Genomic DNA, 21,398 nt, shown 5'->3' with positions numbered 1-21,398 from the left:
CCACACCGGCCGCAGGGCTCGTACTCGGCAAAGGGCTCCGAGTGCCTTCTGCGGCTGCTGGTCCGTGCGGGAGATATTGTTAGATGATAGATGCTGCTGTCAGCAAGAATCCAGAAAGAAAGAAAGGAAGAAAGAAAAATCCTCTGCCCAGAAAGCCGGGGGGTGGGGGGGGGGGGAAGCCGCCTCCTCTGCCATGTCCTGACCAAACCAGGTTCTCCCGCAGCGCCAGACTGGGGAGGGCCGGGAACAAACGGACGGGGTGGAAGCCAGGAGCTGTAATTAGCCCAGAGTCTCTGTAGCCACCAACCGCTGTCAGTGCACCATTTTAATTAGGAAAACAAGGGAAAAAAGACGGGAAGAAAAGAAAAAGAAAGATCCCAAGAGAGGCTTTTCTTTTCTTCTCTCTTTTGCCGGAGTTTTTGCCATTCCTGCCGAGAGCGGGAGCAGCCGGAGGGCACCGGCTAATCCTGCCTCGCAGGTCTGGGCCGGCGGCTTAGGGCAGGAATCTCTGGTATTTGCGAGCAGAGGGACAAAACCGGCGTGCTGGAAGCTGCAAAGTGGCTCCCGGGGCCTCTTGCTCCTCTGGCTGTTCCCAGGGGCTGGGAGGCATTTTGCATCACTTCCCCCTCTCGCTGCGTGGCGGCGGGGCTGCGTGCACGCAGATCTGCCCTCCTGCCTCGCCGCGTACCTGGGGCGAGTTGCACAAGGATGGAGGCGAACGTGGCCGAGCACCTGCCTGGGGCTGCCGGGGACGGCTCAGTTTTGGGTGGGCGCTGAGCGTGTCCCGCTTCTGTTCATGCTCAGGTCCCTCCAAATCCCAGCCCTGGTCCCGTTCTCCGATGGGGCAAATCCCAGTTGTGGTGGTTTTGCAAAGGGAAGGTCACACGTGGGCTGGTGGCATCGTCAAGTGGCGTCTCCAGAGGCCACCGCTGCTGGGGCGAGCCCCGGCCCGAACCGCGGCAGTCGGGGATGCTCCCGGGCCGTGCTCCCCAGCAGCCCCCCACGGCGAGGACGTGGCCCCAGGGGGCTACCAGAGCCCTGAAATGGCTGCCCACGGTGGTAAAACCGGCTGAGGTGGCATCGCAGGGCAGCTCTGCAGCCGGGAAAGCCAGCGGGGCTGGGAAAATCCAGCTCCGTGAGTCCCGAGCCGTGGGAAAGCGCTGGGGCCATGGGGCGCTGGGGCCGGTGACTAAACCCCAGCTGCTCCGGGACCAGCTCCGCAGCCCTGTTTTCCGGAGGGGAAACCAGCTCCAGTTTTCCAGCCAGGGGCGCAGTGGGGAGGATCCCCCCTCTCCTAATTTTGAGCTCCCGTGAGCATCATGCCAGACTTTCGGAGCCGCTGCCGGGATGCAGATGCAATCTCCCCACCCATGGGTGCCTGGCTCCCCCCGTACCCCCTGGCACAGCCCCACGGGGCCGCTCCCGGCCTGTCCCGCTCACGCCGGCACAGATAACAGCGCAGGCTGGGATCAACGGTCTCGGGTACGGTGGAACCGTCACTACACATTAACCAGCTGTCGGATGGAGCAACGCTTCCTCGTAGCCAAGATCAACAGTCCCCAAAGCAAACTGGGAGCACGGCCAGGCGGAGCGAGCGCGGCCCGGAGCCTCCCAACGAGCCCCCCGCTCCTGCGGGGCCACCCCGGGGCTTCGCACCCCCACGCTGCGTTTGCCCTTGGGTCTGCAGGAGGGACCAAGGCCTCACCCTGCAGCTGTGGGTGGGTGCTGAGCATTCCCCGGCTGTCCCTGGGGCTGGAATTTCAAGGGAAAAGGGGTTTTGGGAGAAGCCTGGTTTGCTTCAGGGCTGGGGTGCTGCTGCACCCCGGCGGGACGTGCGGGGGGGGGACCCTGGCCCCTGACACCCCCCCCACCCGCCCCGGCACTCCCGAGCGTTGCAGCGATCCGAAATGCCGAGCGGAGCCGAGCTGCTGGGGCCGGGGGGGGTGCACAGGTCCCCCGAGAGGCCGGGGGGGGTTCTGGGGGGTCCGACACCCCCAGAGTGCGTGGGGAGGGGGGGTCCCTCGCCTGTCGCACGTGGCAGGGGGGGTCCCCGCAGCCCCTCTCCCGGTGCACCGGAGCAGCCTGCCGGACCCCCCCCGCACGGCACCAGCCCCCGGGGTCCGTCCCCGTTCCCGTTCCCGCATCCCCCCGCCGCGCGCTCGGGGCGGAGCCTCCCCCGGCCCCCGCCCCTCCCCCGCAGCCGATGGAATTTTCCACTCGCCGCCCCGGCGCGAGCTCCCACTGAGCCCCGCCCCCTCCGCGCGCTGCCCCCCTCGGCCCCGCCCCTTCCCCACCTCGATCCCGCCCACGTCCCGGCGTGCTGCGCGGCGGGAAGATGGCGGCCGCCATGAAGGCAGGCTTGGGGCGGCTGGGCCTGCGGGTCTGCTGGCAGGTGGGGCCCGGCGGGGAGGGACGGAGGGGAACGGGCTGAGGGGCCGCGGAGCCACGGGGAGACTGAGGAGCCACCGGGAGACTGAGGAGCCACCGGATGAAGGGATCCGGGGAGTCAGGGCCGAGGGCAGATGGGGAGGGCCGTGGGACAAGGCGGGGTACAAGTAGTGGTACAGGTAGTGGTGTTGGGTGTGTTTGCAGCCGCTCTGTGTTGGGGAGGTGTGAAGGGAAATAAATCAGTATGTTGGGGGTGTTTCTTGGCCGTTGGGCTAACTCTATGGCTTTGTTATTTTTCCTCCTTAGACTGCGAGGTCTGCGCTCCATCCTGCCGGAGCGGCTCCAGCCTGTCTTGTTGTCCCAGTGAGAACAAAGAAGAGGTTTTCTGTCCCCGAATGGGCCAGAGAACTGTCCCCTGAAGAGAAGGAGAAGAGACTCAAGTCTTCGGGGGCAGTGTTTCCCGATCAACGTATAGAACGGACTTTCTACTTGGCCTGCACAGGTGGTAGAAAGCCTGCTTTGTTCTCTTCTCAAGGGCAAAACTAATACAAAGTAGCAGCATGGAGCAGTTAGCGTAAGCGGCGTGACCGTGCTGACAGCGTCACCGAATTAGGCACTCTGCCTCCTGGTGCGGGATAGCAGCTGCCCCGCTTTACCTCAGAGGTGTGTCAGGCTGTTGGCCCCTTTGTGCCTCGGGACAAGGAATAGCCGGGGAGGTCGAGTTCCCTGCTGTCGAATGTGGCTGCCGCTCCTATCCTGGGGCTGTGTGGAAGAGGAGAGCAGAGAGCAGGCTCCCGTCGCTGCTGACAAGCTGTGTTAGACTAGTAATTCTCTGAGTTCTCATAATTCATCTTACAATGTTATCAGGGCAGAATCCTGCTTCTCCAGCCACTGGAAGCCAGGGTGCTGCCTCTTTGTTTCCTTCATTTTGCTGTTTTTTGAGCCTCCTCCTGGCCTTTCTTTTCTGTCCTGCAGCTGATATTATAGACCCTTACGTCCCTCCTGAGGGCGATGCCCGCTTGACTTCCCTATCCAAAGATGGGCTGAAGCAAAAGATGGAGAAGCTAAAGCAGACTGCCGCCTCCCAACTAGCGTACGTTCCTCCTTTTTGATTAATCTGTGGTGCACAAGTTTTGCTTGCTTCTGTCTCGCAGTGGTGAGATGGTGCGTTTTGTTTTCTACCCGTTTCTTCCATTGTTGGTATTGTACCACTTAACCAGGAGTCCCTGGTGTGAACACAAGGCCTCTATCCTGGTGTGAATGGATGCAGTGTGCACTCATTTTTTTGAGGATTCTTTGGGTTTGCAGCAGTATGATTGTCTTATGAACACCTAGAGGTTATGTCTCAGTGGGGAGTCTCCAGTTCCCAGTTGTTCCCTGGTAAAAACTGGGCTTGTACTGGGTAAGATCACCGTCATCCTCTGAAACACGTGAGGCACTTCCAAGTCGTTCTGTACTTACCGTAGACCTTTTCTTGTCTTTTCAGTCTGCGAAAGGTAAAAGATCACGATCCGGATTTCAGCACTAAAACCTTCCCAGAGAAGGCGCAGGAGATATTTATTGAAGCTCACAATTGCCTGGCAAAGTAAGACCCATTCTGTGACTGGTCTTATGTGGGACCGGCTTCTCTTTGCTTATACCCTCTGTTTTTCTACTTTGTCTTTCTAATCCTCGTACCTCATCTGCAACAAGTGCTTTATCTTTTTTTGCCCCCATCTCTGTGAAGAGTAGAGCGTTGGCGCCTTGATCAGTACCCACTCACTTTTGATAATGAAAAGCAGGTTGCAGAAAATTCATCTTGACCTGACCCGCAAAGGAGATGAGCTGTTGCACCACCAGTGCAATCAGCAGATGAGGGGGTGGTTGGTGCTGTTCAGAATCACGCTGCAGGGAATTGTTTGGATATGAAACGATGTTCCACTGGCTTGCTCCACGTTCCAGTAATAGAAAGGATTTCAAAACTGCATCATTCTTGGTTACGATGCCAAACATCAGTAAAACATTTAGGTCATAACTGGCTTCCAAAGGATGTTGTGTCTTTCCCTGAAGTCTCGTCAACTAACTTGCGTTCATGTTCTGATTGTGTGCTGAGATCACAGCTGAGAATTTTGCTTTTTTCTGTTTTGCCAGTAGATTGTGTGTCTTCTGGGGAGGGAGGAATTTGTGAGTGAGCCTCTTTACACTCACTATGTGTGTTCAAGTAACTGGGTGTGTTTCACTTGCAGTTTTAACAAGCAGAAACTTCACTCCCTGGTGACAGAGCGCTGCTACCCAGTAAGTGTTTATCTGGATGTAGCATGTCCTTGATCTCTTCCATGGTCTTTAAAGCTCTTTAAACCTGATCATCTGTCTCATTTTTTTTCTGGATAGGGTAAAGACAGAGCTGGGAGGGGAAGCACAAGTCTAAGTAGTAGCTAATGAATAAATGCTTCGTTGTATATAGTAGTTTGCTTGTCATTCAATTCACATCCTAATTAAGCTGGTGCTTATTTTTTTCCTTTATAGGAAATGGTCCGTGGGAACAGGTACAAGACCATCCGGTGGAGTTTTGTGGAGTCGCTGGAGCCTCCAAGAGTGGTTCATGTTCGATGCGACAGCATTATGAATCGAGGCAACCTGTACGGCCAGGTGACAGTGCGCATGCACACGCGGCAGGTACATCCCCTTGTGCTCCTTGCGTTTCCCAACTGACTCCAACCTGCTGCCAGCCCAGCATCAGTTTCTCGGCTCTGTTTACAGATTCTGGCAATCTATGACCGCTTTGGGCGGCTGATGTATGGCGGGGAGCAGGTGCCCAAGGACGTTTTGGAGTATGTCGTATTTGAGAGGTACTTGGTGAACCCATATGGCACGTGGAGGATGCACGGCAAGATCGTTCCACAGTGGGCTCCACCGAAGGACCCCATTGTTAAGGTAATGCTACCAGGAGAAGGCACCAGCATGACCCATGCCTGTGAAACGTAGGTTCCTAGTTAATTCTGGACAAAACCAAAGTTGAACTTCCTGTAACGGGAAGGTGGTACGTTCATCTACAAGCAGACCTATTTATTAACGTGGGATTATCAGCCTCTAGCACCTGGAAGCTGCAGTAGGAGGCTGCTGGCACTTGACACGTATGTGATAATTTAGGGGGTTACTGCTCCCTCTGCATAGCCCGCACAGCGGTGCAGGTGCTCTGTCTTCTTGTGTTACTAAAAACGGGTCCTAGAGAGGAAGGAGGTGAGGACTCTAGCGTAGTACAGGGCATGGCATCCCCTTCCCCCTCTGCGTCCTCCCCTGTGCTGCTGCCATCTGGTCATTGTCCTGTGCATGGCCTTTGCCTTGCCAGAACCCCCTGCCCACCCTTTCTCACGCTCTGTATCATGAACAATTCCTGTTCCAGCAGTTCAGAGCTGCTCTTTATTGTGCTGATTTATTTTCCTTGCTTTTTCAGACTGTGATGATTCCTGGGCCAACCTTGGATCCCTCACAGGAGTACGAAGAAACAAAGTAGGAAGTTCCAGAGCCTGTATAGACAGCAGTGCGAATAACCCTGGAGGGAAGAAGTGGAGAATGTCTGTGGAAGATATGGCCGTGCCTTTCCAGTGAGCAGTCAACAAAGCAGCTTCACAAATGGACTCCGGTCGCTAAGAAGTTGTCTTTAAAGGAGCGAGAGGGGACTGGGAGGGGAATTCTGATGAGCTCTAAGAAGAGCTTTACTCTGTCCAAGTAGACTTAATGTGCTGCAGCTTAGCTCTCTCTGTGTTTCTGTGAAGATGAGAAGTCTGTTCTCTTCAGGACTGCTCCCTAGGCTAACCTCTGTCCTGAACGTGCATCGTGAGAGCCCTTGGCAGCAGAAGTCTGTCCAGATGTGGGATATTTGGGAAATATCATAGACCTGGTGGCCTTTCATTAAAACTTGCAGCAATGGATGTTGACCTTTTCTTTTCCCATCTTCTCTCCCTCTTTGTACTGATTCCCAGGCTTCTTTTTTTAACAGAAAACAGGGAAGAGCGGCAAGCGCATTTCAAAACAGATTCTGCTGGGTGGGTGCTGCAGGTGGGCTCCTGAGTGGGTGCCTGTTAGTGGCCAAGCTTCCCAAAGGGGCTGCAGCGCAGCACTGGTAATTTAATAAAATTTTTTGACTCCTAAGGTCAGCGTTTGCGTCAACCAGCGTCTTCTTGAACGGCAGCGTTTCTCAGAACTGATGGGTTTTGGTGCGTTTGTTACAGATGCTGATGAATTCAGCGACAGGGTGTTGTTAGTGAGTGGCTGGCACCATCCTGTGGACGTGATGACACCCGCATCAGGTCCCCTGGTTTTGTGGGCTGTGTAGGTGAGGAAAACGCTTTTTCCGTGGCTGGGAGTAAACCAGTGCGCTCTGCTAATCTCTTCTTGTTCTGCTTTGCTGAGACAAGTTCCATTTGCTGCTAGTCACAGAGCAAAATATTCACTAGTCATCAAACAACAAAACATTTTTCTTATTCAACCTTGTCTTGCTTTTTAACTTGGCCATTTTCCAGAGTTTCTGAGGGTGAAGTGCGTTTTTTCTTCTTCCTTGAAAGAGATTTTACAGAGTATGCAGTGAAAGAATTATGGCTCTTTATACTTACAGAGTTGTTCAGTGTTTCCTGTGAAAGATGTTATTTTGAAAGGGCAGAATATCATCTTTATGCTCTGTTAGGAGAGGAGCCAGCGATGGAATCCCTTTCATCTTTTCGGAAATCGAAGGGGTGTCACAATCTGTCTGCCTTTCCTGAAAGAACCTACTATATTGAAGCGTCTGCCTACGCTTCATTCATGAGCTGAAGAGAGATTCAGTGCTCCAGCATATGCGAGCTGGGCTAGATCCTAAAATAAATCAGTGTGAGCTGCCTGGTTTGTGTCTGGTGTGACTCAGGCAGCGTATAAGCAGGTACGGACGTGACTCCTCACCTGAGACCTACAGACAAGGTTCTTCAGCTCTGGCTCTGAAGGAAGAGAGCGTAGAGAGCGTGTTTTCTGGCTTTTCTGGGAGAATGGCCTTTCCTTCTGGTCTAGCAGTGCGTGGCTCCTCATGTCCTTTGTCAAAATTCAAACCTCAGCAAGCAAACCACTTCTGTTCCTGGGCTTCCTTCACAACCTTGCTGCTCTCTGTTGTACCTCTTCCTTGAGCGTATTTAGTACCTTACCCACACCCCATAAATCAGCCACTAAGTGTGCGCTCTGTAGATAATACTTTTTATTTTCTGTATGTACACTTACTTACACAACCGGAGGATCGTTTGACGTTCAGCGCTGAAGACCACGGACAGCACGCTACAGCAACGTGAAGCAAATGACAAAGGAACGGCAGGACGAGCCCTGAGCCCCGGCCTGGCGTGGAGATCCGAGAACCGAAACCTTCACTTCTGCTGTCTCTGGGTTGTTTTTTCATTTCCTTCCATCTAAGTGGAGCAGAGGGACAAATCTGGGAGACTGGAGGCTTTGTTGGTTCCAGCTGCTGCTTTTCTGACCCTGCGGCTTCTCCCTGCGTTTTTGGCTGTGTCCCTTCCCTTGTGCATTTGTGGGCGGTGGGCTGGAGTAACGGTAAACCTGGGAGCCCCGTCTGATGATCTAAAGATCGTAGATCTGATCTAGAGATCGTAGTGCCTCCGTGGTTTCAGCATCTTCTCTGTCACACAGGAGTCTTTTCATCTCTGCCCCAAAGGGATGGGTCTTGCCAACACAGGGAGACGTTGAAACGGGGGGATGACAAAAGGCATCCAGCGCTTCTACAGATGGGCTGTAAAAGTGAAGGCTTGCTAGTGCCACTGGAAATGTCGATGGGGGAAAAACCCCTCTCCTGTTGATGGGAAGGCGTGTTTGCACACCTGGTGAACGTACACACATGCACACACCGTATGGGTGAAGAAGAAACCAGTCACGACAAAGTGCTTGGAAAAGTTAGCGGCATTGTTAGTTAAGACAAACGCCTTTACAGCTGAGTCGCTGCAAGAATTAGAAGCGTAGCAGTGCCGTAAAGTTAGAGAGGAGGTTAGAAGCAGAAAAAGCCATCTCAGCCTTCATGGATGCGGAGGTTTCTAAAAGCAGAGCGGCGGAGTGGCCTGAAGGTTGGTTTTATCCCTCCCAGGGTGAGTGATGGGCAAAGGCATCTGGGAACGGAGATGGTGGTGGGCATCGCCAAGCGCGATGTTCGAGCACTGGGCTGGTGTCGCTGGACCGGAGCAGAGCAGAAAGGTTTGCTTGGCACACGTGGAAGGTCTGTGGCTGGTTTGGGGACTTCAGAGGATGATTAAAAATAAATGACTTTGTGTCAAGGAAGCAAAATGTGTCGTGGGGCTGGCTGGGAACAGCAGCTCCTGCTCCCAGGCTTCAGAACCTGCCTGGTCCCAGCAGTGCTTATGGAAACCACCCCGGCCTAAAATGGAGGCGACAGCAGCGCTGGGGGAGATTGGCCGGGCTGCAGGAGCTCTGGAACGCTGTTTTCCTCCCAGCCGCATCGTTGCTGCCCGTGGTTTGCCTCTCCCCTCGTTTCAGTGCCTGTCTTGCTGAGGCTGTGCGTTTCGGGGTGCCAGGCAAGCCGTGTCTCGCTGTGCTGGAGGCACAAACCTCCCCACGATGGGGCGGGAGGACGTTCAGCTGCTGGAGAGCTTGTGGGCGAGCGTCTCTAGCTGGCAAGCCGCAGCTTTGTGTCCGCTGCCTTGGTGGAAGCGAGCGAGGCTGGCACCCATGGGTGTTTTACCGTATTCGGGTGCTCGGACCCAGGGGACCCAGCGCTGGGTAAATGACGGGCGGCGGTGGTGGGCTGCTATCAGGCTCGAGTGCTTCGATGAAGGCAGGAGATGTTAACTGTCCCCTCGCTGCGCTGGTCCCCAAGCCTGGCTGGCTGATGGCCGCCTCCGGAGCCGTTGGCTTTGGTGGACGTTTCTGTCCCCGTCCGGGAGGTGAGGGTAGGCAGCAGCCTTCAGCTCGAGATGTTCCGTTCGTGAAATCCATGTCTGCACCCAGCTGGCGGCTGGACGGAGGGAGCTACTCGTGGTCCCAGGGGCAAACGTCGGGTTTAGTTTCACCCGCACCCCTGCCTCTGTCCTGGGGGCTCCCCCCAGCTCTGCCCTCCCCGCCGAGGGTCGGGTTGGGATCCGCGCTCTCCACATCCCACGGACACACCTCGGAGGTTTTCCTTGGGTCTGTGCAGGTCTTGTCAGATGCTGGCGGAGCTTCTTCTGTTTCCCAGGGACAAACCTCGGCTATGCTGGTGCCTGGGCTGGGGCTGCTGCCCGCCGTGGGAGCCGTGCTTGCTCCCCCAGGCTCTGCCCCGGGGCTCCGCGGGGGCTGGATGCCCGGCAGGATGCGGCACAGGGGCTTGTGCTCAGCGTTGCCGTCAGATCTGCCCTTGGATGTTTTCAGCAGGGCTGCTGGACACATGGCGCTGGCTCCTGCCTCCGGCTTTGGCTTTCCCGTCCTCGTGGGGGATGCTCTGTCAGCTCCCGGTGGGTGCACGCCTGGTTTGAAGCTTTCCTTCTCCAAGCCGGTGGGCTCTGCTGCTTCCCAGGGACAAATAGCAGATCTCCTGCTCTCCGTGCTGTCGGACTTCTTGGACGGCTCTTTCCCCACTGCGGTCTTCAGGGAGAGCTCCTCTGTGCCCAGGCTCTCCCAGGGGCAGATGGCCTCACGCTCGCTGCTCCTCTTCTCCAGTGCTTTGGAGGAACCTGCTTTTTTCGGTGGGAGGCTCGTCTTACCCAGGGCTGCTCCCTTCTCCGGCAGAGCTGCAGCCGCCTCCCAGGGGCAGATTTCTGCTTTATCGGTGGGTTTGAGCTCCCAAGGACAGACCTCTGCCTTCAGGCTCTCTGTGCTCTGGGATTTCTTGGAAGGTGATTTGGGCAGCGCTGGGCTCCTGGCACGAGGTTGTTCTGGGGGCTGCTCCGTGCCCAGGCTCTCCCAGGGACAGACGGCCTCTCGCTCGCTGCTGCCCTTCTCCAGGGATCTCACCGGGCTGGCCAATGCTGCCTGGCGCGTGATGTGCTTGTCCCCCTTTGCAGCCCCCCGAGGACCCTGCTTTGCCTTTGGCTGATCGGAGGGAGCTGCAGCCGCCTCCCAGGGACAGATTTCTGCTTTATCGGTGGGTTCGAGCTCCCAAGGACAGACCTCTGCCTTCAGGCTCTCTGTGCTCTGGGATTTCTTGGAAGGTGATTTGGGCAGCGCTGGGCTCCTGGCACGAGGTTGTTCTGGGGGCTGCTCCGTGCCCAGACTCTCCCAGGGACAGACCTCAGCCTTTGTGCTCCCTATGGTCACCACGTTCTTGGCCGTGGCTTTCAGCAGCTCTGCACTCCTTGTGCCGTACCCCATGGAGGGGCCCCCTGTGTCCAGGCTCTCCCAAGGACAGATGGACTCACGGTCTCCGCTTGCTTTCTCCTTCTTTGCAGACTTTGTCTCTCCAATCTCTTTGCAGAGACCTTGACTTGTGGAAGGGCTTCTGCTCGCCATGGTCAGACCATCTTTGTCCGGTCTTGGTTTCTCTTTACTTGATGGTGGAGCAGCTGCCTCCCAGGGGCAGATTTCTGCTTTGTTGGTGGACTCGACCTCCGGAGCCTCCCAAGGACAGACCTCTGCCTTCAGGCTCTCTGTGCTCTGGGATTTCTTGGAAGGCGATTTGGGCAGCACTGGGCTCCTGGCACGAGGTTGTTCTGGGGGCTGCTCCGTGCCCAGGCTCTCCCAGGGACAGACCTCAGCCTTTGTGCTCTCTACGCTCTGAGATTTTTTGGATTCTGCTTTTGAGCACTCCAGGCTTTTCCTAATGAGCTTTGCAAAGATCCCGGTGTCCCTGCGCTCTGGCTGATGGCCACCCATCTCTGCCAGCTTGGCTTTGATATCTTCAAGTCCTCCAGATCCTGGTTTGTTTTCCCTTTTGGAAGTCCCACACGTGTCCTGACTCCTTCTCTCCTTCCCCGATGGAGCTGCAGGCTCTTCCCAAGGGCAGATTTCTGTTTTAGGAAGCGGCTGATCCTCCACTTCCCATGGACAAATGTCGGCCTTTTTGCTATCGATGATTCCTGCTTGCTTAGATGATGTTTTGGGCAGAGCCGGGTGTTCTGCTGCGAGCCCCGTGCCGGGCTGCTCCGCACCTTCCCCGGGGCTGGGGGATCCTCGCTGGCCGCTCCCCTTGGCTGCAGCCGGAGCCGTCTCTCCTGCGCCCCTCGGGGCCGCTCTCTGCGGGGAAATCCCGTTTTTCACTTGGGAAACTTCACCATCATCTAATTTTCCTGCATCGGATGAGCCTGCTCCCCTTTCCCCAGGGCAAACAACTTCTGCATCGCTGTCAGCTCCAGCCGCTTCCCAGGGACAAACCGAAGCCCGTGTGCTCGTTGGGCTCCTCGAGGTCACTTCTGGCAGCTCAGGGCTGCTGGGAGCAGGTTTTGGGGGGGGTCCCTCACTGCCGGTGCTGCCCCAGGACCAGCCGGGCGCTCGCGGGCTGGTCCCGCTCTCCTGTGCTCTCAGCAAACCCAGCGATTTCGGTCTGATGCTCCTGACCCACTTGGCCAGCCGCCTCCTCTCTCCTTCCTGCCTCTCTTGCTCCGGCGGAGCCCCCTCCACGTCCCAGGGGCAGATTTCTGCTCTCACGGTCCTTCCCTCTTCCGCGATCTCCCACGGACCAACCTCAGCCGTCCTGCCCTCCGCCCTGCCTGCTGTCTCTGCTTTGAGCAGCTCTGGGGTTTTTGCTGGTGGTTTCTCCGTGCCTGCTTCTTTCCCAGGACGGCCGGGATCCCCCTCGCTGCTGCCCTTCCCCACGGCTCTGCCTGGCCCCCAGCGCTCACCCTCGCTCCCCTCCCAGGGGCAAATTTCTATTTTAATGCTGGAATCTGCCTGGGTTTCCCCAGCACAGACCTCTGCCCGCCTGCCTGCCGCGCTGCCGGCTTTCCCCGCTGTAGCTGGGGCCGCCTCCGTGCTCCGGCTCTTTGCAGGGACCTTTTCGGCGCTGGGGCCGAGGGGCTCGGGCTGGTTGTCCCCCTTCTCTGGTGCCTTGGCCAGGCTCTCCCCGCCCGGTGGGACCCCGCTGTCCTCATGGGAAGCAATCGCCTCCTGGCGCAGCAAGGCTCCTCTTCCTCCTGGGACGCCCGGGGCTCCCCAGGGACAAACCTCAGCCCCCGGCTTCTCGGCAGCTGCTCTCCACGCACCGGGGGTGGACGGGTGGGGGCTGCCGGCGACAGGTTTTGCGCGTGGTTGCTCCGTTTCCGTGCGGTCCCGGGGGCGGATGGACCTGCTGTCCCCCTCGAGCCCTTCGGTCAGCCCGGCCACCTCTTCCTTCGGTGCCATCAGCCTCGCCACGGCCGCGGGAGCATCCTTCCCCGGCTCTGCCAAGGGAGCCTCGGCCCCTTGCTGGGGACGTGTCTCTGCTTTCCTGCCGCTGGCCACCACGGGGCTTTCACGGGGATGTTCAGCTCCTTCTTGGTGGCCAACACTGGGTGGGATCCCGTGCACCCCCGAAGGTGGCTCTGGGCCCCCACCACCATCCGTGTCCCCCCGGGGAGCACTGGGCTCCTCTGCCAGTTTCTCGCTGTCGCCTGTCCCCGGGGCTGGGCTGTCCCGCTGTCCTTCTGCCTCTTCCCGGCCGTACCCCCAGCCTGCGGCTTCCCGGGCCGTGCCGGCGTTGTTGTTGTGCTGGCAGGGGACCATTTCCCCCTGCCACGGGTGGGCAGTGGGCTCGCTGCCGGGCCTCTGCCTGCCCCACTCGGGGCTTTTGGCAGTGGGGTCTCGGCCGATCCCCCCGAGGGACACGGCCGATGTCTCTGCCAGGCTGGTCCTCTCCCTCCTGCTGCCCGCCTCCCGCTCGTGCCCCCTCTTCCCGAGGCTCCCCTCGCCCTCTCTCTTGCCCTTCAGGATGCTTTTCCCCCTGGAGCGGTTGAAGGCTTTGAGGGCGAGTCCCAGGCCCCGGAGGGAAGTCTTCTGGGAGGATGGCTTCAGGCTCGGGGGGGTGGCCGCTGCGTCACCGGGGGTCCCTGAGTCTGCCACTTCAGCGGCTTTTTGCTTCTGGCTCAGGATCTCCTCCTGGACCAGCTCCCAGGGACAGACCTGCGCCGGGATGGAGACTGCGGTCAGCAGCCTGCCCCTCCCTGCCAGGGGGGATGCACACCCCAAATCTTCCTCTGCTGTCCCCATCGGTGTCCCCTCCGGCTTTCCCGCCTGTGCCGGGGGCTCCGCTGGCTCCGGGCTGTCCCCGGCCGGCGCCGCACGCTGCACCAGGCTCTGGTAGCGGACAGGGGGTGGCGGTGGGGTCCTCCTCACTGCCACCCGCACCCGCCCCGGGACGTGGGAGCTGTCGATGCTGATGCTCTTGATGGGCGCGTAAGTGACGTGTTTCTGCACCTTGCCATCGCCCGGGGGGAACGTGTCCTCCTGGGAGCACCCCTCGGCGGGGCTGGAGCCGTCTGGCGGGAGGGCATCGGCCGCACCGGGGCTTTGGGGTCCCCCGGCTTCCTTGGGGGGTCCCTGGCCCGTGGGGTGCTCCGAGGATGGGGCAAACGCGTGCCGGTTGGCATGCCGCTTCTCCCGCGCGGCTCGGCAGGCGGCGAGCAGGGCCTCTTCCCGTGCACCGGCGACGACGCTGAGTGACTTCTGCAAGGGGGCTGCGCGGGGCAGGGGGGGCTGCCCGTGCCCCGCCAGGTTGTGGGCGCTGGCCGACTTGCACACGAGTGGGGCGGCATCAAGGGATTCGCTGTCGGATGGCTCCGAGGCCGCCGCCACCATCGTCTTTCTCCCCGGCGCAGGCTCCCCGGGGGTGGGCGAGCCTCTCCGGGGCTCCCGCGCGGGACTCTCGGTGCTGTGGGATTTGCGCAGGGCCGCGGTGCGGCGCCGGGAGCCGTTATCCCTCATCCGCAGGCTGGTGCCGCTGGCATCGGGGAGTCGCTTGGCCGAGGAGCCGCGGCGTGCCGGGGTGCCCACCCGCTCCCCGCCGCTGCTCCGGCGTGCCACGGCCTCGGGCAGCTCGGCGACGCGGCGCACGATGGAGCGGCCCAGGCTGCGACGGGAGCTGCGCTTCTTGGGGAGGTGGGGGTTGTTGGCCGCCATCCTCCGCGTCTTGTGCACCTCCAGCTGCGTGTAAAGCTTCTTCAGCTCCTCCTGGTGCCGCGGGCGGGGGGATGCGGTGGGGAGAGAGGAGAGCACGTACGATGGGACTGCACAGGGGCCGCGGCTGGGACAGCCCCGCGAAAGCCCCGGTTGGCCCCTAGGACCGGGCTGTCCCCGTGTCCCCAAGCCCCTGCGCTGCCCGTCCCTCCGACCCAGGGGACGCAGCAGGTTTCCCCACCCGTGGCCAGGGGCGATTCACCCTGCACCCCCCTTCTCCCCCCCCCTCCCTTTTGCTTTGCATCAGGAGAAAGATTGCAAAAGGCACCTCTTACTCTGCGCGGGGCTGCATAGCTAGCGTCAAAAGAAGGTCCTGAGTGTGCCACCCACCCGAATGTCATCGGGGTCGAGACTGTGCTCGCTCCAGGCGGACGCGATGCTGCTGTTCAGGCAGGAGCCCGAGCGCCTCATGTCCAGCTCATCCTCGTAGACCTCGGCCGCGATCTCCTCCCGCAGCGGCGAGCCGGCGTGCAAGAACTGGGGGTGGCGAGTGGCGAGCTCGCCGAGGGGTCCCTGAAACGCCGGGGAACCCCAACGCCACCTCCCCTCCAATCCCGGGGCCGAGCGTTACCTTCGGGATGAAGAGCAGCGCCAGGGTCATGGTGATGGTGCCGTGGGTGTGAGCAAAGAAGAGCAGCAGGGTCCAGTCGGGGTGCAGCGAGGGGACCATGATGAACCTGGAAGGGGCGAGGAGGGCAGCGCCGGGTCCCACCGAGGTGCCCACAGCCCCCTCCCCACCTCCGGACCCCGCAGCCTCCACCCTGCCTGGGGACCCATGCAGGGGACCCACAGGCTTTAGGGATCTGCCGCCGGTTCCTCCGCATCACCGGGGTCGGGAATCTCGGTTCCCAGCCCCCTCGCGTCCCCACATCCTACCTGACCACGTGGAAGGCGGCCGAGATCAGGAGCTCGTTGTGGAGCGCGATGCCCATGTAGCGGGGCTCGTGGAAGGCGGAGGGCACGGCACGCGTGGCGTAGCACAGGAAGCTGCCCCACAGCAGGAACAGCGTTTCGGCTGTGGGAGAGAGCGGGGCAGCGACGCTGAGCGTCCAGCCCCATCACCCTGCTGCCGTCCGCGTGTTTTCCTGGGTGGCACCGATGGGTCCTGAGCTGCGGGGTGGGTGCTGCTGCCCACCGGGACCTCCTTGCCTCGGGCCGCATCCAGCCCAGCACCCCGGCTGCTGTCGGCACATGCCGTGGTCGGAGCCGGGTCCAGTACGGAGCATCACCGGGTGATGCACCCTGTGCCGGGGCGAGTCCCGGGGATGCTCCCAGGAGAGGGTGGGAGGCAGCTCGGGCGCCCCAGCCCTACTTGCAGGCTCCAGGCAGATTAAACGGACAAGGAAATGAAACCCCCACATGGTGCATTTAGGGGATGGGGTCCTGGGGCCGCAGGGACCCCCGGGATGCCTCGGGGGCTGGTCTCACCAATCACCATCATGTAGTCCCAGCGGTCGTGGCCGCAGATGTAGAAGTGGAGGCCACGGGCGGTCTGGGTGCGGATCACCAGCGGGATGTTCTTGTCAACGTTCTCCAGCATCCCGATGGTCCAGGCTGCCAGGAACCACAGCACCAGGAGCAGGATCAGCCCCAGCATCTTCAGCACCCGCCCGCTCGACACGTAGGGCACCCGCTGGGCCGTGCGGGACAGGAACACCTTCAGCACCCTGCGAGGCGCGGAGGGGTGAGCCCCCAGCCGGTCCCCGCTGCGGGGGGGTCCCAAGCGCCCGGACCCCCCGTCCCCCCCGTCCCGGTTACCTGTACAGCTTGAGGGTGATGGTGCCGTAGACGATGGCGAAGCCGAGCATGCGCACCCAGCGCAGGACGATGCAGCGGAAGATGCTGGGCTTGAAGTACAGGATGAACACCTGGGGCGGTGGGACAGGGGGACTGGCGGGCGGCACGGGGCCGGATCCCCCCTGCCGGGGGGGCAACAAATGCCGGAGACTGGGAAACCACCCGCTTTCGGGCCAGCCCCGCTGCCGCCCTTCCCCCTTGGCTCTGCAGCATCCGCCAGAGCTCTTGCGGGAAGGAGAGGAGATTTGGGCAGGGATTAATTCCCGCGGCTAGCGGGAGAAAAGGGATTTGGTTTCCTGAGAAGGTTTACGCTGCAGCCGCTGGCGGCCATGCCAGCAGAATTGACAATTAGGTGGAGTTGTGCCCGTGTCCTGCTCGGGGTCAGCCTGACGCCCTCGCCCGGAGGGCAGCCGGCCAGGCTGCAAACGCTCTTAAACCCCAGCCCAGAGGTTTTCAGCCCCGGTGACGGCTGAATACTCACGGGGAAGTAGAGGAGGAGGGACCCGAAGAGGATCGTCTCCAGCAGGATGACTCCCGACGCCCGGATCCTCTGCAGGGACAGAGCCGTGAGGGTGCAGCCAGGAGCCTCGGCCGGTGCCCGGAGGGGATGGAGCCCGGGCAGGGAGATCCCACCGAGCGTGCCAGGCTGTGACATCCTTCCCACTGCTGTGACATCCCCCCACACACCCTGAGAAGCCCCCCTGAGACCGCGGGGTTTAGGGGTGGGAGGGGAGCAGGGCAGGGGGTGACGGGCAGAGGGGGAGGACCCGGGGACGCCTTGCCTTGCTCCGTCGGAAGTGGTAGGAGACGAGCATGCTGAGGAAGACGGCCAGCATGCAGCAGGCCTGGCAGGAGAGGACGGCCGCCCGCAGCGCCTGGTCCTCCTGGATCAGGCAGGGCGCGTCGTCCTCGCAGGTGGCACATCCGGGGTGGCAGGGCCGGCACGCCAGCCGGGACCCCCCGTCTGCCCCCGCCACGCCTGGGGACAGAGCGACGGCCGGGTGAGGTCACCGCATCGCGGATGCGGCGCTTTCCTTACCAGGGCTCGGGCTTCCCAAAGCCCCCCCCAGGACCCCACTGCTGTAGCCACGTGCCACAGGGCGAGACGGGGACCCCGGGGCCGGGTACGGCACCCACCTGCCCGGGCACCGCCGGCCGCTCCGCCGACCCTGTAAAACCCCGGCTTGCACCGGCACAGGTACCTCCCGAGGACGAAGCCGCGGCTCTCCTGGGGGACACACTGAAGGAGACAGACTGAGACTCACGGAAGGGCGAGGGCTCATCCCGCACCCCGTATGCTCCCCCCCGGCCCCGCATCCCCCCCCCTGCACCGGGGGCTCCAGCAGCCCCTGGCTCGCGGGTACCCGACCCCATGGCATCGTCCCCCACGCCCAGGAGGAATCAGTGGTTAAACATTTAAGAATTAAAAGCCAAAGCCTGGTCCCCAAATCCCTCCCTAAAACCTAAATGGACACCTAATGCAGCAGAGCGCACTAATCCTGCCCGGCCGTGACGGCAGCAGCAGGCAGGGCACTGCCGCCCTAATCCCCAGGGCCGCATCCTGCCCCGAATGGGCCGGGCTGGCGGCTTTTCTGGGTATTGTTGTTTTCTGGAGAGATGCCCGGCGGCAGAGCCGGTCACTCCAGAGGGCATCACCCCCGGGGCACTGGCAGGAAGGAGCCGGTGACGCCTTTCCCACTCGGGGACAGCTTTTTGTCTTTGGGGTGCGACCCCGATCTGCCCTGAGCTGGGGACCCACGGGGTTTGTCCCGGCTGGGGATGCTGCCGGTCGTGCTGAGCCCTGAAACACGTTCAGGCATTACCGGATCTCCCGGGTGGGCACCACCGGAGGGGGTTGGGGGCTGCTGGTCGGGGGGCTTTGCCCATGGGCTGCTGACCCCCGGAGCCTGGCCGTCCCCGCAGTGCCCGGGTAGGGAGCAGCCGGGTCACCCGCTGCCACTGGCAGTGGGGAAGGAAGATTTGCACAATAAACCCCTCGGCTGCGGTGCCGAGAGCAGCTGAGCGAAGCAGATGGATCGGCCAGGAGAGGATAAAGCTCAGCCTGGAGGAAGGGACACACGGCGGGGACAGCTCGGCCGGGGGGACAGGGAGGGTTCGGTGCGGGGGACCCCCAGCCCTGCCGCGCATGGGGATGGGGTGCAGGGTGCCGGGTGCTGGCAGCTGATACCTGGGTGCTGTTGAGGTCGCAGCTGTGTGTGTCCGCGAACCAGCCCGGCCCGCTGGCGCACTGGTTGATGGCCACGTCCCGCAGCTCGATGTCCACCCGCACGACGCCCCTGCGCAGAGGGACGGGGTCAGCCCCGGGGGGCTGCATGGGACCTCCCCGTGCCCACCCCGTGCCCCTCGCCCGGCGTGGCTGTCCCCACCGCTGCCCTGGGGCAGGGGCAGCAGCTCCCAGGTGCAAATTCTGCCCCTGGAGAGGGGCTTTAATCAACGGGTTGGGAACGGGAGCTGCTGGGGTGGCCCCTGCGGGACCGACCCTCTGCCCTGGGTGCTCCGAGGGGGACGGAGCTTCCCTTTGGAAAGGGGCTGTTTCCCCTGAGGCTGAACCCAGCTGCCCCCTTCCCTCCCCAGCGCCTCCCGCGGTGGGTGCTGGGGTGCAAGAGGGACCCACCAGCCCGGGGATGCCCCCCCCAGCTCCCAGGAGGGGCCCCCACCCAGCTCACCCACCCCCCAGTGTGGCTGTGGCAGGGGTTTGGGGGGTGGCAGCCCGAGGTGGGCAGCGTGGGGGGAACTGAGGGGGCAGCTCCATGCCTGGGGACGTGCAAATACCCTGCACGCACGCATGCACGCACACACACACGTCCACGAGCACTCACACACGCGTGGGGGGGCAGGCGGGGGGCTGGCACGCTGCGAGGATGGCTGGCACACACCTCGCACCCCCCAGCATGCACACAGGGCACCCCCCCCAGCCCCCTTCCACCCCCCCAGCCCCTCCGGGTACCACTTACTTGAACTCGGGGCTGAGGTCCGGCTTGAGTCCGTAGAAAGCGGAGGAGAGCGTGACCGCCCAGGCGGGCAGGAACCTGCCGTCCCGGCACTCGAGGAACGGCGGGGACCACCGCACGTGGCCGGGCTCCCCCACGTAGCTGTCGCCCCGCTGCCATTTGGGGGTCTCCATGCTGCGCAGGTCATTGCTGAGCACCCGCTTGCGGAGAAGGGGGGTCCGCTGGGACTTGAGGGCGTTGAACCACTCGTTGTCCCAGCTGAGGTTGCCGAGGCTGGGGGCGGCGGCGGAGACGTCCTGCAGCAGGATCTCGCTGTCCCCCTTGGTGGCCTGCAGCATCAGCCGGGGCTTGGCGGCCAGTGGGTGGGCATCGAGGGCGAGCACCGCCCGGCGCACCCATGGGTGCCCCTCCGTCAGGCTGCGGACCAGCGCCTGGTACCACTCCACGTCCTCGGCCACGCTGGCTTCACGGATGTCGTTGGTCTGGAAGAGCATGTTGAGGAAGTTGGCGGCGTGGGCCAGCGCCTCCGGGGCGGCACGCAGGGCGGCACGCAGCGCTGGGGGGGGGCCAAGGCCGGGCGCCCCCGCCACGACGCCCCGGCTGCAGTTGGCCCGGGCCAGCCGCTGTGCATCGCCCGTCTGCAGGAACGCCAGTGCCGCCACCGAGCCCTCGAGGTCCCCCGACGTTCCCGGCTCCGGCGTGGGCGCCCAGGAGGACGACGGGGCCGGGGACCATCCTGCTGGCTGGGGGGGTCTCTCCTGCGGGCGCTGACCCCCCGTGAGGAAGGTGCTGCGGACCAGCACTGCGTGCAAGCACCAGAGCAGCGGCCACCGCCATGGCCCCATGGCCGGGGCTCAGCGAAGCCCCTCGGCCCCCTGCGGCCCCGCTGGCCGGCCCGGGGGGGTCATGGTGGGCACGGTGCTTGAGCGGGCAGGGAGCCCGCTCTGCTCCGCGGGGCCGGACTCGCGCTCTGCTGCCTGTTTTCCTCCCTCGGCGATGCCGGAGCAGACGTCACCGGCTCCAAAACGTGTTCATCTGCTGGCGCTGCCTGCCTGGAGCCCCCCCCCGCTTGCCCCCGCGCTCCCGCTCGGGCAGGCCGCGCTGCTGGGGAGCCCCCGGCCTTGAGCCCCGTGGGGACCCCCCCGCACCCTGGGCCCCTCGCGCTGGCCATGATGCAAGCGCATCCTGATGGGAAGCCATGGCAACCGGGCCGGGAATTTTCCTCCTGGCATCCCCTCCCCGCGGCCCCCTCGGCAGCCGGGGTGAGGGGGGAGAAGGTCTCCTGCTGGTTCCCCGTATGGCCCCGGGCTTCAATCCCGCGGTGCCCGGCCCCCCCCCCCGGCCAAGGGATGGAAATGGGGAGGGGGTGCCACGTACACGGGGTGTCCCTGTGGGGCCGAGGGTGGCGAGTGCGGTATGGGGGGGGTGGGCGTGAGCACGGTCCCCGCGGCAGGACCTGACATCCACCCCCCCTCCCAAGCTGCGGGATGATTTCCTGGGTCCCACGCAGCACCGCCCTGGTTGCGGTGGGGAAACTGAGGCACGGGAGGCTGCTCAGCGCCCTCCCCTGCCTGAAGCAACGGTGACTTCCCTTTCCTCCAGCCTCCAGGCCGGTGTGGAGAGAGCTGGTCCCCATCCCCTCACCTCCAATGGGGCATGCTTGCCGTGCAAGAAGTGTGCAAGAAGTGTGCTGCATCAGTGCAAGAGCTATGCAAGGGCTGTGCAAGGACCGTGCAAGAACCGTGCAAGAGCTGTGCAAGAGGTGTCCAAGAGCTGTGCAAGAGCTGTGCAAGAGATGTGCAAGAACCGTGCAAGAGCTGTGGAAGAGCTATGCAAGAGGTGTCCAAGAACCGTGCAAGAGCTGTGCAAGAACCGTGCAAGAACCGTGCAAGAGCTGTGCAAGAGCTTTGCAAGGGCTGTGCTACATCCGTGCAAGAGCTGTGCAAGAACCGTGCAAGAGCTGTGCAAGAGGTGTGCAAGAGGTGTCCAAGAACCGTGCAAGAGCTGTGGAAGAGCTATGCAAGGGCTGTGCTACATCTGTGCAAGAGCTGTGCAAGAACCGTGCAAGAGCTGTGCAAGAGCTTTGCAAGGGCTGTGCTACATCCGTGCAAGAGCTGTGCAAGAACCGTGCAAGAGCCGTGCAAGAACCGTGCAAGAGCC

General features: G+C 61.9%; 2 protein-coding genes across 3 annotated transcripts; one reads left to right on the top strand and one right to left on the bottom strand.

The window, feature by feature from the left end:
• Positions 1-2,287: 2,287 nt before the first annotated feature.
• Positions 2,288-6,296, top strand: MRPL45 (mitochondrial ribosomal protein L45). 2 transcript variants are annotated; one of them, XM_075774854.1, is made up of 8 exons: positions 2,288-2,380; positions 2,695-2,890; positions 3,364-3,481; positions 3,875-3,973; positions 4,614-4,662; positions 4,894-5,043; positions 5,128-5,301; positions 5,822-6,296. In XM_075774854.1, the coding sequence occupies exons 1-8, from the start codon at positions 2,336-2,338 to the stop codon at positions 5,879-5,881; spliced, it is 891 nt and encodes a 296-aa protein (XP_075630969.1). In that variant the 5' UTR covers positions 2,288-2,335; the 3' UTR covers positions 5,882-6,296. The 2 variants fall into 2 exon arrangements, with proteins under 2 accessions (XP_075630969.1, XP_075630968.1); XM_075774853.1 differs by having other exon boundaries at positions 2,315-2,392.
• A 1,311-nt stretch (positions 6,297-7,607) lies between these two features.
• On the bottom strand, positions 7,608-20,349 carry GPR179 (G protein-coupled receptor 179). The gene is made up of 11 exons (XM_075774855.1): positions 19,242-20,349; positions 18,455-18,563; positions 17,404-17,506; positions 17,049-17,245; positions 16,748-16,816; positions 16,228-16,337; positions 15,898-16,136; positions 15,346-15,484; positions 15,041-15,146; positions 14,800-14,946; positions 7,608-14,463 (listed from the first exon to the last, which is right to left on the bottom strand). The coding sequence occupies exons 1-11, from the start codon at positions 20,081-20,083 to the stop codon at positions 9,379-9,381; spliced, it is 7,146 nt and encodes a 2,381-aa protein (XP_075630970.1). The 5' UTR covers positions 20,084-20,349; the 3' UTR covers positions 7,608-9,378.
• Positions 20,350-21,398: the final 1,049 nt, after the last annotated feature.

The sequence above is a fragment of the Balearica regulorum genome, chromosome 24, assembly GCF_011004875.1.
Source record: "Balearica regulorum gibbericeps isolate bBalReg1 chromosome 24, bBalReg1.pri, whole genome shotgun sequence".
Lineage (NCBI taxonomy): Eukaryota > Metazoa > Chordata > Aves > Gruiformes > Gruidae > Balearica > Balearica regulorum.
The sequence above is the reverse complement of the archived record's forward strand: the minus strand, read 5'-3'. Positions and strand labels throughout refer to the sequence as shown.

Bases quoted from the DNA above. Each gene is read 5' to 3' on its own strand.
- MRPL45 (XM_075774853.1), top strand. From the start codon at position 2,336: ATGGCGGCCGCCATGAAGGCAGGCTTGGGGCGGCTGGGCCTGCGGGTC. The intron at 3,482-3,874 runs GTACGTTCCTCC...TTGTCTTTTCAG, and splicing joins ACTGCCGCCTCCCAACTAGC to TCTGCGAAAGGTAAAAGATC. The intron at 5,044-5,127 runs GTACATCCCCTT...CTCTGTTTACAG, and splicing joins TGCGCATGCACACGCGGCAG to ATTCTGGCAATCTATGACCG.
- GPR179 (XM_075774855.1), bottom strand. From the start codon at position 20,083: ATGGGGCCATGGCGGTGGCCGCTGCTCTGGTGCTTGCACGCAGTGCTG. The intron at 17,246-17,403 runs GTGGGTGCCGTA...CTCTGTCCCCAG, and splicing joins GGCCGGCGGTGCCCGGGCAG to GCGTGGCGGGGGCAGACGGG. The intron at 15,147-15,345 runs GTAGGATGTGGG...CGCCCCTTCCAG, and splicing joins GCCGCCTTCCACGTGGTCAG to GTTCATCATGGTCCCCTCGC.